We start from the raw sequence: 15,615 nt of genomic DNA, 5'->3' as shown, positions 1-15,615 counted from the left end.
ACCATCTTTGATTTTGTGTTGTTTTCCATTGATCCTATTGTGTTTCTTTGTATCGACGTTGAATGCCCACAAGAAAATTAATCTCAGGGTTGTATATGGTGACATACAGTATACGTATTTTGATAACAAATTTATTATGAATGTGAACTTTGAAGTTTTTAGCTCTTGTAAGTTCAGCAATACTTTTGTTCTGGCACTCTGTTGAACTTGGAGCTCAATGCATTGTTTAGAAATTAACCCGATGTTTGAATCTGAAGTGCTCTCTCACCTCTAAGCTGGAAGACTTTTGTTCATATCCCGGTCTAGAATCCTGACAGCAAAGTCGAGTAAAAATGAACTGAAGAATGGCAGATGGAATTTAATTCAGACAAGTTCGAAGTACATTTATTATTAAAATATGTACACAGTATTCAATCTGCAAGACTCGTCTTGCAGGCAGCCGCTAAACAAAGAAACATTATAGAACCTGTTCAAAGTGAAGTACCGCACAACAAGATCACCAATGGTGCAAAAAAAAACAACTCACGCAAGGAACAAAAAGTGAACAAATAACACAGAGCATTAAACATCAAACCGCAGAGTCTCCAGAAGTGAGGCCACAGCCCAGGGCGCTGAGGTGAATTAAAGCAGTCCAGAAGACGATGGCTGAGGCCACAGCCACCAAGTCGGTCAGTTCAGCGTTGTGTCGATGGCTGCAGGCCACAGCCGTAGATCCAGTTCTGAGCTGAAGTATGTTGAATCAACTCGCGCAAATAATAAAGCGCGTTCAGCACTGCTGACATTAAGCATCAAACCATAGCCGAAAGTGAATCTACATCCATGAGCTGCCAAGATGATCAAGCCTTACAGCTTGGCGCCCAAGACTCCTGCACCTTCTGCTGGTGGCAGCAAGAGGGAGACTGATTAAATGCAGGCAGGCAGCACTGAACACCCATTCTCTTTCTGTTGATTTTAATCTTGCTCGACGCTTTAATCAGCACGGAGTAATGGAGCCGACCACGGGTTCACATTCTGCTCTCTTAGGAATCAACGCAGCATAACTCAGAAGAAGTGTGAGGAGTTGCACTTTGGGAGAGTGGTAGGACACTGAGGAGTGCAATAGAACAGAAGGATCTAGGAGTACAGATCCATAATTACTTGAAAGTGGCATCACAGATAGACAGGGTCTTAGAAAGAGTTTTGACACATTGGCTTTCATAAATCAGAGTGCTGAGTGCAGGAGTTAGATGTTACGTTGAAGTTGTATTATACTTTGGTGAAGCCAAATCTGAAGTATTGTGTGCAGATCTTGTCATCTTCCAACAGGAAAGATATCAGTAAGATTGAAATTGTACAGTGAAAATTTACGAGGTGTTACTGGGACTTGAGGATCTGAGTTACAGGGAAAGGTTGAATAGGTTAGGATGTCATTCTCTGGAGTGTGGAAGAACAAGGGGTTTTTAGATAGAGGTATTTAAGATTATGAGGGGATAACAACCCAGCTCCTTTTTTTCCTGCATAGTTGATAATAGGCGGTAGACATTGCACAGCGGTTGTGGCTAGAAATTTCCTGTTTGAACTGAAACATAATACACCTAACTTGTTTTGCTGCACCACACATGAAATAGATTAGTGTTTTTGTTCTGCCCACTGTCTGTTTTTGAAACTCTAATCCCAAATATTGAATCAAAACCATTCGCTTTTATAACTCTGCTTACTCTAATCTTATCATCTTTGCCTGTGAGGGCAACACAAGGGCATGGGACTACATTCCATTTTAAAATCTTTGGGGCCACGTTGTTAGTTTTTTTTCTAAGCTGATGGAAACTGTATCTCCTGTTTCTGCCGTTTCTCATTTGAACTCAGTGTAGGACTGCCTTAGGGACTCTGGCTCCCGGATTATCCCTTGGGGATTTATTCACAGAACCTTCCCCCGGAGTGGGCAGAGCCACAGGGCAGCAGAGGGTTGAGATCAGAATTTTCCTTCTCCAAGATGAGCTACCAACCATGATTGATAAGCCCCATCTGACCGAAGTGACAGGCTTTAAGTCACCAGTAACTTGCTTTTGCCCCTTCTGTCAGTAGAAGGAGGTCTGCTGTTCTTGGTAGCTAAGCCACATGTGAAGGTCAGGAGCTGGACTCGGTTGTCAGAGGCTATTTGAGACGCACGCCATTGGGAGCATTTAATAGGTAGTGGGAGCTTGTCCTCATTACCCGCTCCGGCTATAACAACCTTAACGAATTAATATATTGCGTTTACTGTGCCAGCTGTAAGATTGGGGATGTACGTTCTCCCTGCGACCACATGGATTTCCTCCCACATACTAAAGATGTACATTTAGAGTTAGGGAGTTGTGAGCATGGTATGTTGGCACCTGAATCATGGCGACACTTGTGGGCTGCCCCCAGCAAAACCCTTACCGATTTGCTGTTACACAAACAATGCATTTCACTGTATGTTTCAATGTACGTGTGACTAATAATCACCAAGGAGTCCCACCACCCTGGACAGGATCACTTCTCATGGCTGCCATCGGAGAAGAGGTACAGGAGCCTGATGGGCAAACACACACAAAATGCTGGAGGGACTCAGCAGTTCAAGCAGCATCTATGGAAATTAATAGAAATTGGCATTTTGGGCTGCGACCCTTCATCAACACTTGATCCTGGGTCCCGATGACTGTTTATTCATTTCTGTAGATGCTACCTGACCTGCTGAATTTCTCCGGCATTTTCTGAGTTTCGCCTTGGATTTCCAGCGTCTGCAGATTTTTTGGTTTGTGCTGGGAGCCTGAAGACATGTACTCAACATTTTAGGAAGAGTTTCTTTCCTTTTGCTGTCAGATTTCTGAACAATAAACCAACCCATGAGCACTACCTCACTATCTTACTCTCTTGTTGCACTACATTACGTGTATATATAATATGTGTGCGTGTGGTGGCATCAGCTCTGGACTTCAAGCAGATGACACTGAGTTCAAACCCAACCTGGTCCCAACCTAGATGTGGAAAGGATTTTTCCCATGGTGGGAGAGTCTAGGACAAGAGGGCACAGCCTCAGGTTAGAAGGACACCCTTTCAAAACAGAGATGCAGAGAAATTTCTTTAGTCAAAGGGTGGTGAATTTGTGGAATTTGTTGCCACATGCAGCTGTGGAGGCCAGGTTGTCGGGTGTATTTAAGGCAGAGGTTGATAGGTTCTTGATTGGACACGGCATCAAAGGATTACGGGGAGAAGGCTGGGAACTGGGATTGAGGAGCAGGTTAATATAAACAGGATCAGCCATGGTTGACTAGCGGAGCAGACTTGATGGGCCTGGTGGCCTAATTCTGCTCCTATGTCGTATGGTCTTATGATCAACCTGGACAGCAGCAGAAAGAAAGGCCTGGCAATCTACTTCCATATCTTGCCACGAAAATGTTCCATGAGGTCACGAAGAGTCGGACTTGACAAAACAATGGACCTACAAGTGTGTGTGTGTGTGTGTGTGTGTGTGTGTGTGTGTGTGTGTGTGTGTGTGTGTGTGTGTGTGTGTGTGTGTGTGTGTGTGTGTGTGTGTGTGTGTGTGTGTGTGTGTGTGTGTGTGTGTGTGTGTGTATTATATTTCTTATTGTAATTAATGAACTGCACTGTATTGCTGCCAGAAAACAATTAATTTAATGACATGTCAGTGATATTACTGTAAATCTGATTCTGAAATCTCCTGTTAATGCTCTTGCTAATTCTAGATGGCAATTCCCATACATTCCTAACCAATCACTCACCTTCTTGTGTTGTTTGTTTGCCTCGTGGGTGTTGCTGCCAAGGCCAAGTTTTGTTGCCTTACAAGAGACAGTCATGATCTTCTTGAACGGCTGCATTCCTGCCGATGAAGATACCCACACGATGCTTTTGTGGAGAGCTTCATGATTTGACTCTGCGATGATGGAAGGGGCAGTGATCTATTTCCAAGTTTGGGGTGTGCAACCAGGAGCGAAGTGGTGGTTACATTATTTTCACTAAAAACATACCCTGACAAAGGACAGTACAGCACAGTACAGGCCCTTTGGCCCACAATGTTGTGCCAACCTTTTAACCTACCCCAAGATCAATCTGATGTTTACCTTCCACAATGTCCTCCCGTTTTCTTTTGTCTATGTACCTATTTAAGAGTCTCTTAAGTATCCCTAATGTATTGACGTTTACCACCACCCCGGCAGTGGGTTCCACGCACCCATCATTCTGTGTCAAAAAAAAACAAACGTACGTCTGACATCCCCCCTTATACCTTACAACAATCACTTCAAAATTATACCCTCCCATATCAGCCATTCCTGTCCTGGGAAAGGGTCTCTGTCTGTCCAGTTGATCTATGCCTCTTATCATCTCTATCAAGTCACCTCTCATCCTGCTTCACTCCAAAGAGAAAAGCCTTGGTTCACTCAACATATCCTCATAAGACATGCTCTAGGCAGAAGTGTGTGAATTGCCATCAGTAGGGACAAGGTCTTGGGAAACTGAAAGGTCTGAAGGTAGATAAGTCACCTGGACCAGATGGTGTACCCAGGGTTCTAAAGGAGGTGGCTGAAGAGATTGAGGAGGCATTAGTAATGATCTTTTAAGAATCATTTGATTCAGGCATGGTTTCAAGAGGTTTGGAAAATTGCAAATGTCACTCCGCTCTTCAAGAAGGGAGAGAGGCAGGAGAAAGGAAATTATCGGTCAGTTAGTCCGACCTCAGTGGTTGGGAAGATGTTGGAACTGCTTGTTGAGGATGTGGTTTTGCGTTACTTGGAGGCACATGATAAAATAGGCAAGAGGACTAAAATATAAGAGCAAGGATGTAATACTGAGGCTTTATAAGGCATTGGTCAGACTGCACTTCGAGTATTGTGAGCAGTTTTGGGCCCCTTAACTAAGAAAAGATGTGCCGGCATTCAGGAGGGTCCAGAGGAAGTTCACAAGAATTATTCTGAGAATGAAAGGGTTAATGTTTGATGACTCTGGGCCTGTACTCACTGGAGTTTAGAAGAATAAGAGGGGATATCATTGAAATCTATTGAATATTGAAAGGTCTAAACAGAGTGAATGTGGAGAGGATGTTTCCTATAGTGGGTGAATCTAGGGACCAGAGGACACAGATTCAGAATAGAGGGATGTCCATTTAGAACAGAAATTAGAAGGAATTTCTTTAGCCAGTGTGGTGAATCTGTGGAATTAACTGTCATGGACAGCTGTGGAGGCCAAGAATTGAGTATATTTAAAGTAGAGTTTGATAGGTTCTAGGTTAGTCAGGGCATCAAAGGTTATGGGGAGAAAGCAGGAGAAAGGGGTTGAGAGGGATAATAAATCAGCCATAATCGAATGCTGGAGCAGACTTGATGGGCCAAGTGGCCTAATTCTGCTCCTATGTCTAATAGTCTTATTTTTCTGGAAATGTTTTGTTTACAATTTACTTGAATTTAGCTGTTTAATTGGTTAGTTGTTCTCTGTTGGAATTTCACTGGAATTTATTGTTATCAGTAGTCTGGTATAAGAACACCAGGCCACCTTTGTTTGCTCTATTTTTATTTTTTGTCTCACTCTGGTTCTTCCCCCATCATCTTGGCTCTTGTACTATTAATAAAATGATCGTAAGCTACAAGTTTTATGCCTTATTCTTGATGTCTGAAGAACCTTTGGATCTCAAAAGCAGCAGGATCCAATACATGTCTACCTGTACCCCTCCTTTAAGCTGTTCCACCTTATTTGACAAGAACTTTCATCATCTGTCCTAATGTGTGATTCAGTGTCAAATTTTGTTGCAAATCATGCCTCAAAGTATCCTGGGATATTTCACCACATGAAAAGCTCTTGAGTTGTTTCCCAGACTTTATCCAAAGCCTCAACAGTCATGCTTAAATCAACAATCTTTTGTTTGGGAATTTTATTTATAATATAATTCAGTTGTTTTGTCATCTCTTAAAAGGAGGAGCCTTCCATGTTAAGCTACTGACTCTTGAGGGAAAAATATTTAGCTGATACAGCTAACCACACAGAAATGCTTAAATGTCTCGTACTAACTAATAATAACATTACACATTGCACTGAAAATCACCATCTAGGTCATGCTCTCTTCTCACTGCTGCCATCAGGAAAGAGGTACAGGAGCCTCAAGTCCCACACCACCAGGTTCGGAAACCCTTCAACCATCAGGCTGTTGAACCACAGAGGATAACTTTACTCACCCCAATACTGAACCTGTAAACTCACTTTTAAGGACTCTACAACTTGTGTTCTCGATATTTATTGCTTATTTATTTATTATTGAAACCCTCTCACTGAGGCTTGGAACAAACTAGCTCATTAGCTAACTCTGCCTAACAGCCACATGACTCAATATTGCATGAGTAACAGTGAGAAGGCCACCTTCAATAAGCAAAAAAATCATCTAGGGTCGATATGACTCAGGTTCAACCAAACAGGAAAGTTGGAATGTTCCATTGAGAGGGTGGAAACTGTATAAATACGGCCCCATTCAAAGTTATCATTCAGCAGAAAATAACAGACCTTACACCCGGCGTAAAATTAAAGTGGAAGTATAATTACAGATATTTCAACTTTAACAAAAGTTTAATTAAACATAAGTAAAAGGGCCCATTCCAGTTAAACCAGTCTAACCGTGCACATAAACGTTGGAGCTCGTTTCTGGAGAAGTTGGGTGCTTCGCTTTGATTACTCGTGCACTGACCCATGTTCTGCATGAAAGACACCAGTTCGAACTTCCCTCGAAGACCATTATGAATGAACTGGCGAACTCGGGTATTGGCAAGACAAAGCCAATTGGCTGACAACGTTCCTGAGATGAGCAAGCGGCTCCTTATCTTAACAGAAACCAAAATACTAGTCTTTGAAGCCTAATTAGCAGAACACACTTTGCAGAAAAACTGCTAAACTAAAATATCTAATAGCATTAGCAGTAGGAATACAATAAAACATGTTCTTAACCAGGCATTATATTATTATTGTTAGTTTTATTTTTCTTTTGTGTTTGCACAAGTTTGTTTTCATGTGCACATTTTCATAGAGGTTTTTTATTGATTCTATTGTGTTTTTCTCTATTTTCTACGAATGCCCGCATGAAAATTAATCTCATGGTGACATATATGCACTTTGATAATAAGTTTGCTTTAAAATTTGAAATGTTTGCCACCTCAAAAACCACAGGGGGGATTTTTCACAGAGCCTTATCCAAATGTTGCACAAATGCTGCGGTTTTGCAATGCTGATCTTTTTTGCATGTGGTTTCATAACGCTGCTCTCTTGACATTGTAACACACAGTGGCAACTTTACGAGGTGCACCTGCTCGTTAATGCAATTGGCAGCAACTCAATGCGTAAGAGCATGCAGACATGGGCAAGAGGTTCAGACCAAACATCAGAATGGAGAAGAAATGTGATCTAAGTGATTGACCGTCCAATAACTGTTGGTGCCAGAGAGGGTGGTTTGAGTATCTACAACTGCTGACCTCCTGGGATTTGCACACAGAACAATCTGTAGAACAGGGGTTCCTGACCTTTTTTATGCCATGGATCCCTACCATTAACCAAGGGCTCTGTGGAACGCAGGTTGGGAACGCCTGCTTTAGAGTTCACAGAGAATCATGCTAAAAACAAAAAGCATCTAGTGAGTGGCAGTTCTGTGGGCAAAAACACCCTCTTAATAAGAGAGGTCAGAGGAGAATGACCAGACTGGTTCAAGCTGACAGGAAGGTGACAGTAACTCAAATAACCGCGCATTACAACACTGGTGTGCGGAAGAGCATCTCTGAACGCGCAGCATGTTGAACCTTGAAGTGGATGGGTTACAGCAGCAGAAGACCACACTGGGTTTCTCTCCTGTACCTAGTAAAGTGGCCACTGATGAGGGCTTACTTATTGTAAATCCAAGTAGGGAATCACTAAGGGAGTGAATAGAAAGTAAAATAATTTTAAACAGATTTTTTAGCAAAGTCTTTCATTTCTTCTTCTGGAGAATGGAAAAAAAGTAAGTGCATTTTGGGTTGTCAAGAGACTTGTTAGAGAGAACAAGGTGAATGTTTGCGGCAGGGAGGAGACCAAAGTTGTCCAGGTGACTCAGAAATGATTGAAGTGGATTAAAGAACAAGAGCAAAACAAAGTCGAACTCTGAGGAAGAATGCATTGGTTGCTGGAAATGAGATACAAAAGAGTTACTAGAAATCCCCAGCTGCTCAGGTGGAATTTGTGGCGAGAGAGAAAGTTCAGCACCATATCTTACATTGGAACTGGCCAATGTGGTGCAAACTGAAAAGATTGGCTATCTGAAATTGATCAGAACTGAGAGCTGCACCTGATGCTGAGCCTGTGTTGGGTTTTGCTGGAACAGGCAAGAGACCCTGTGACTCAGTGTTTCACTCTACTTTGGTAAAGCAAGTACGTGCAACAAATCCCGGACAAAACTGATAGGAGTACGAGATAATGGCCACACTTAGACCACTTTTGGAATATTGTGTTCAGTTCTGGTAGCCTCATGACAAGGAGGATGTGGAAACTTTAGAAAGAGTGCAGAGGAGGTTTACCAGGATGCTGCCTGGATTGGAGACCATGTCTTATGAAAATGAGTGAGCCTAGGGCTTTTCAGTTTGCAGCAAAGGAGGATAAGAGGTGACTTGGTAGTGGTGTATAAGATTATTAGGGGCATAGATCAAGTGGACATCCAGAGACTTTTTCGCCAGGGTGGAAATGGCTAAGAACAGGGTCATAATTTTATGGTCATTGGAGGAAAGCATAGAGGGAATGTCAGAGATAGTGGTGGGTGCATGGAATGTACTGCTGGGGCTCATGGTAAAGGCAGATACATTAGGGACATTTAAAAAACTTAGACAGGCACGTGGATGATGTGGGAGAGAAGAGTTAGATTAATCTTAGAGTAGGTTAAAAGATTAATGCATCATGGGCTGAAGGGTTTGTACTGTGCTGCAATTTTCTATGTTCTGTGTAATTGATGGGGACATGAAGAGAATAAATTAGAAGGGAAATTAGTGAAGAAATGGGAGATATCACAAACTGAAAGGGGCTCCTACCAAATCATAAGGAAATATGGTAACAGAGCAACAGGAAGGGGGGTCACAAGATATTGGGTATATTGAAATCAAAGGTTGATAGGTTCTTGATGAGTAAGGATGTCAAAGGTTATTGGGGAGAAGGCAGGATGTCAAAGGTTAAGGTGAGTAGACGTGAGGGTATGATAAATCAGCCATAATGGAATGACAGAGCAGGCTTGATGGGCCAAGTGGAGTTTTTTTGGCTTGTTATAAGGAGAGACTGAATAAGCTGGGATGCTTTTCACTGGAGCGAAGGAGGCTAAAACATGACTCAATAGAGGTTTATAAAATCATGAGGGATGTAGCTAAGGTGGATAGTCACAGTATTTTTCACAGGATAGGGCAGACTAAAACTAGAGGAAACAGGTTTAATGTGAGAAGTGAAAAAAGAGGACTCAAGGGCAAGTTTTTCATGCAGAGGGTGGTAGATATATGGAATAAGCTGACAACAGAATTGGTAGAGGTGAGTAAGGTTACAATTGTTCAATCATTATGTGCTGTGGCATTATGGGCAGTGTCTTTACAAGGCAGTTGACCCCAGCCATTGTCAATACTCTTCAAAGATTGTCTGCCTGGCATCAATGGTCACATTATTAGGGCTTGTGATATGCACCAGCTGCTCATATGACCATCCACCACTTCATGTGACTTTGATCAGGGGGCTAAGCAGGTTCTACGCCTTGCCTAAGGGTGACCTGCAGGTTAGCAGAGGAAAGAAGGTTAGACCTCCTTTGGAAGAGACATATCCCCACACCGCCACCCAACAATTACAATGCTCAATAGAAATTTAGGGAGTACATGGGTAGGATAGGTTTAGAGAGTTATGGGCCAAATACAGGCAGATAAAACCATTAGATATAAAAGCAGAATTAGGCCGTTTGGGCCTTCGAGTCGGCTTCACCATTTCATCATGGATGATCCAATTTTCCACTCAGCCCCAATCTCTTGCCTTCTCCTTGTATCCCTTCATGCCCTGACCAATCAACAATCAACCTCTGCCTTAAATATACTTACAGACTTGGCTTCCACAGCTGCCTGTGGCAAAGAATTCCACAGATTCACCACCCTTTGGCTGAAGAAATTCCTCCTCATCTTTGTTTTAAAAGGATGCCCCTCTATTCTGAGGCTGCATCCTCTGGTCTTGGACTCTCCCACCATAGGAAACATCCTCTCCACGTCCACTCTATCAAGGCCTTTAATCATTAGATAAGACTAGTTTTGACAGGCACTTTGATCGGTGTGGACGAAATAGACCGAAGGGCCTATTTTCATGCTATAGAACTCTATGACTCTAACTCCTGTGCTGAAAGTGGCCCCACACTTTTGTACATGCGAGCTGGTGGCCAGACCAGGCTTGCCTCACCCAGCTCTCAATTGTTGAGCAGGGTAAAATTCTGAAGAGTGATTATCACTAAGTTATTTTCCACAGAGGTTGCTCTATTGAAAACTGCAGCAGGCGTTGTCTGCATGTGATTCAGTGATATCACAACACTATCACTTTGCACATTGTACTGTAAAGTGTAGGATCCGTCACTTCTAATGATTTCTGCTGACAGTGAATGAAATGTAGGCTGTGTAAACTATGAGATCAATAGGTCACATCACAGAGCAGCTAGTTAAGGGTCTACCACACTGCTGCAGTGACCCTGCCTCTGGTAATGTTTCCCTCTGACTGTATGCAATTTACCCTGGATGCTCCAGTTTCCCCCCATGTCCAAAACCATGCTGGTTTGCATTATTCCTATTCACACCCTGCGGTGCATCAGGTGGCATTTATTGCCTTTTTAAAAATGTATTCATTTATGGGATGTGGGCATTGCCAGCATGTATTGCCCATCCCTAGTTGTCCTTGAGAAGGTGGTGATCAGCTGCCTTCTTGAACCACTGCAGTCCCTGAGGTGTAGGTACACCCACGGTGCTGTTAGGGAGGGGATTCCATGATTTTGACCCAGCGACAATGAAGGAACGGCAATATGTTTCCAAGTCAGGATGATGAGTGACATGGAGGGGATTTCCAAGTGGTGGTGTTCCCAGGTATCAGCTGTTCTCGTCCTTCTAGATGGTAGTGGTCGTGGGTCTGGAAGGTGCTGCCTTAGGAACTTTGGTGTGTTGTTGCAGTGCATCTTGTAGATATTACACACTGCTGCAACTGTTTCCTCAGCATTGGTCTATTTTTTTTAACGAGACTGAGTTACTAGCTCAACATTCAACATGCAAGGAGCAGGCTGGATTCGAACCTGGAGCCACTGGTCTCGAAGTCCAGTGCTGATGCTGCTACGTCACTGGCCGGCTATGCCGGTGTGCATGGTGTCTGAACTGCATAGGGTAGGTAGATGTTAAATGCTGACAGGCAAGTAAAAGGGAGTGGAATACAGAGAAATAATGAGTGGAGTGAGGTTGATGGGAACTCAGAAGCTGCTGATTTGATGGGCTGAATATCAAAAGGAAATATAAGATTAGCTGCTGGCTAAAGCCAACCAATCATCAGCCCTTTGAAGATAAATCATGGACAGAAAAGCCCTGACCTGTCCTGATGAAGGGTCTTGGCCTAAAATGTCGACTCCTTACTCTTTTCCATTGATACTGCCTGGCCTGTTGAATTCTTCCAGCATTATGTCTGTGTTGCTCAGAAATAGTGGTTATCAAGGTGTTACGATGACCAGAATTGGAATTAAGTTTATTATCACTGACGTATATATCATGAAATGTGTGGTTTTGCAGCAGCAGTACAATGCAGGCCTAAACATTACTATAATTTAGAAAATAAATCAATTGTGCAAAAGAACATAAGTATAGTGAGGTAGTGTTAAGGAGTTTATGGTCCATTCAGAACTGTGGAGAGGGAGAAGCAAATCCTGAATCAATTCGTGTGGGTCTTCAGGCTCCTATTCCTCCTCCCTGATGGTAGTAATGAGAAGAGGACATGTTCCAGAAGGTGAGGATCCTTAATGATGGAGGCTGCCTTCTTGAGGCACCAACTCTTGAAGATTTCCTGGTGGGGAGGGTTGTGCCTGTGTTGGAGCTAGCTGAGACTATAACCCTCTTCCTGACTTGGATGACAGAATTGATGGCTTTGTGGCAATGTTTGTGGATGATATGAGGATAGGCGGAGGGGCAGGTAGTTTTGAGTTACAGAGGCCTCACCAGTGCTTTATAAAGCCTCAATGTAGATTCAAGATTGTTTATATTCCATCTGGGTAGCCTCCAACTTGATGGCATGGGCATTGATCTCTTGTACTTCCAATAATTGCAGCCGTCCCCCCCCCCCCCTTCACCATTCCCCATTCTCGTTTCCCTCACTCATTTGGAGGAGAGAATTCTAAAAATGTAACACACGTTTACTTCACATAATGCTAAATGATCACCCCATTAGAATACAATATAGTACTTGATTTCCTACCCCCCCCACACATCATTCCCATTTCCCTTTGTCACCTTATTTCCTTATCTGTCCATCACCTTCCCCTGGTAGTCCTCTCCCTTCCCTTTCGTCCATGGTCTTTTACCCTCTTCTATCAGATTCCCCTTTCTCCAGCCCTTTATTTCTTCCACTAATTGACTTCCTAGCTCTTTACTTCACCCCCTCCTGGTTTTGACTTATCACCTGCCACCTTGTACTTCTTCCTCCCCTCCCCACCTTCTTACCCTGACTTCTCCTCTGCCTTTCCAAACCCAATGAAGGGTCTCAGCCCGAAACGTCAATTGTACTCTTTTCCATAGGTACTGCCTGGCCTGCTGCATTCCTCCAGCATCTTGTGTGTGTTGCTCAATGTTATTTCATGCCATTTCCTGTACACAAGTGTACTTGCTACTCCAGATCCAATGTAGCACAAAAAATTAAAACAGAAAAGATTTTTTTTTTAATTACAAAAATAAGCAAAAAAAATGTGGGCACAAAGATACCCTCAAGTATCAAGTATTGTCACAAACAAGAAGATTTATGCAGATGCTGGAGATCCAGAGCAGCACACACAAAATGCTGGAGGAACTCAGCGGGTCAGGCAGCGTCTATGGAAAAGAGTAAACAGTTGATGTATTGGGCTGGAAAGGAAGAAGGTGGGGGGGTGGGGGGAAGGAAGAAGTACTAAGTGATAGGTGAACCCGGGAGAGGGGAGGGGTGAATTAGAGAGCTGTGAAGTAGATTGGGAAAGAGATAAAGGGCTGGAGAAGGGGGAATCTGATAGGAGAGGATGGAAGACCATTGACGAAAGGGAAGGGGGTGGCGGACCAGGGGAAGGTGATGGACAGATAAGGAGATAATGTAAGAAAGGGAAATGGGAATGATGTGGGGGGGAGAGGAAATCAAGTACCATATTGTGTTCTAACGGGGTGATCATTTAGCACTATGTGAAGTAAATGTGTGCTACATTTTTAGAATTCTTTCCTCCAAATGAGAGATGCATCTTGCTGAGAATGTTCAGGGATATGATCAGAAACCTCTTGGAATCAAGAGCACAAGGGACTGAAAATGTGAAACTCACCATCTTGTTGATTTCTCCACAGTTACGGCAAACACGTGCAGCACTTTAAGGTTCTTCGTGATAACGAGGGCAAATATTACTTGTGGGAAGAGAAGTTCCACTCCCTGAATGAGCTCGTGGACTTCTATAGGACGACTACAATTGCAAAGAAACAACAGATTTTCCTGAGAGATACAAAGCCTGACGAAGAGGTAAAATGATTTTAGAGGTCGTAAAAGAAATTGTATGTGTTCATGTGTGTGTGTGTGGCCTGTGAATGAGGGACAGTGATAGAGTGAATGCCCTCAGCCTTTCTCCCCAAGGTTAGGATATCAAGATCTAGGGGGCATAGGTTTAAGGTGAGAATGCTGAGATAGGAAGCTGAGGGGAATGTTTTCCATTCCAGAGGGTGGTACATAGCATGGTAGGTACTACCAGACGAAGAGCTTGAGGCAGGCCTACTAATAACGTGTGGGTGGCACAAATGCCTAGTAGTCAGCGCAACACTTCACAGCGCCAGCTGTAAGGTCAAGATTCAATTCCTGCCACAGTGTGTAAGGAGTTTATATGTTTTCCCCGCAAGCATGTGAGTTTCCTCTGGGAGCTCTTGTTTCCTCCCTCATTCCAGAGGTGTACAGATTAGGGTTAGTAAGTTATGGCATGTTATGTTGGTGCCAGAGCATGGCAGCCCTTCCGGGCTGTCCCCAGCACATCTTGTAATGAGTTGGGCAGTGATGCAAACAATGCTTTTCACTGTATGGTTCAAATGTACATGTGACAAATAAAACTTTTTAAAAAATCTTTTGGAGATGTAAAAAATGCTTGGACAGGTAGCTGGATAAGAAAGAAAATAGAGCGGTATAGGGTAAATGCAAGCAAATGAGACTAGCTTAGATGGGCATCTTGGTCAGCATGGTCCAAATGGTCCTAAATGTCTGTTTAATGCCGTATGACCTGATGATTGTTAAGTGTTCAGGGACAAAGAGGGATGAACAATACTGTGAATGCTGACATTGCCTGTGATATCTACATCCTATGAATGTATGACTAAATGGATGGATGGATAGATGAATAAATGGACGGATGGATGACTGGATGGATGAATGAATGGGTGAAGCAAAACAAGATATTCATGTTCTAAAGTACTATTTGATATTTATGAAGGATTGCCTTGTGTTGGTTAGTTTGATGACTGATCTGTGCACTATTTTGCTCAGGATGTTCTAAATTCTTGTGCGGCAGGTGGATAAACCCATTTTCGTGCAGGCTTGCTTTGACTTTTCTCCACAAGATGATACGGAGCTGAACTTCTACCGGGGCGACGTCATCGAAGTGCTGGACACCATGGATGCCAACTGGTGGAAAGGAAGGTGCCACGGCCGCGTTGGCTACTTCCCACGGAACTACGTCCAGCCAATGATGCAGTGACTCCCAGCTGCAACCGGATCTGATCAAGAACATCAAGAAGAAGCCTTACATCTTACCGCTTCTGTTTTATGTCAGGCCTGGTCCCTGCATCAGTGACTACACTTCAAACGTATTTCATTGGCTGTAATGCGCTTTGGGATATCCTGAGATTATGAAGGACATTATAAATGCAAATTTCTTCCTCATTGACTTAAGCACAAAAATTACAGGTAGTCAGACAGACTATGTCCTTTCCTTCTGTGTAGAGTTTTGTGCATGACTTTATTTGCTTTGCACTTGGATCCCTGCAGCCTCATTTTGATGTGGAATATAAATTAAATCCTGAGAAGTTATCCAGAGGTCCAACGACGTAACAACCCCCAGTTGTTGCAGCATTTCAGTTCATGTGTCAATGGCAAACCTCTGCTGCATATGTAACATTTGAGGATGTTGTCAAACAGAAAAGTTCAAAAAAAGATCATCTTCATAAATAAAATGTATAGTATGTAAATTTTATTTGTCTCTTCCTTTTTCTTGTATGGGATACGTTGGTATCAATGGTACATACAGTAGCACACCTCGGGGCGTCAAAGGTTGGAGTTCAATTCCGGCAGCGTCTGTAAGCAGTTTATATGTTCTCCTCGTGACCATGTAGGTTTCCTCCAGGTGCTCTGGTTTCCTCCCAC

At 43.1% G+C, this 15,615-nt stretch overlaps 1 protein-coding gene across 3 annotated transcripts in view; it reads left to right on the top strand.

Annotated features, from left to right (window-relative positions):
• The window catches only part of LOC140735326 (GRB2-related adapter protein-like), a 272,392-nt gene extending 256,952 nt beyond the window's left edge, over nucleotides 1-15,440 (top strand). For all 3 annotated transcript variants that reach the window (XM_073060240.1, XM_073060241.1, XM_073060239.1), the window contains 2 exons: nucleotides 13,566-13,734; nucleotides 14,765-15,440. In XM_073060240.1, coding sequence (XP_072916341.1) covers nucleotides 13,566-13,734; nucleotides 14,765-14,950 — 355 coding nt within the window. In that variant the 3' untranslated portion in view covers nucleotides 14,951-15,440. The remainder of the gene's footprint in view (nucleotides 1-13,565; nucleotides 13,735-14,764) is intronic.
• The last annotated feature ends 175 nt before the right edge of the window (nucleotides 15,441-15,615 follow it).

Source organism: Hemitrygon akajei, chromosome 11 (assembly GCF_048418815.1).
Source record: "Hemitrygon akajei chromosome 11, sHemAka1.3, whole genome shotgun sequence".
NCBI classification, from domain to species: Eukaryota; Metazoa; Chordata; class Chondrichthyes; order Myliobatiformes; family Dasyatidae; genus Hemitrygon; species Hemitrygon akajei.
The sequence above is the reverse complement of the archived record's forward strand: the minus strand, read 5'-3'. Positions and strand labels throughout refer to the sequence as shown.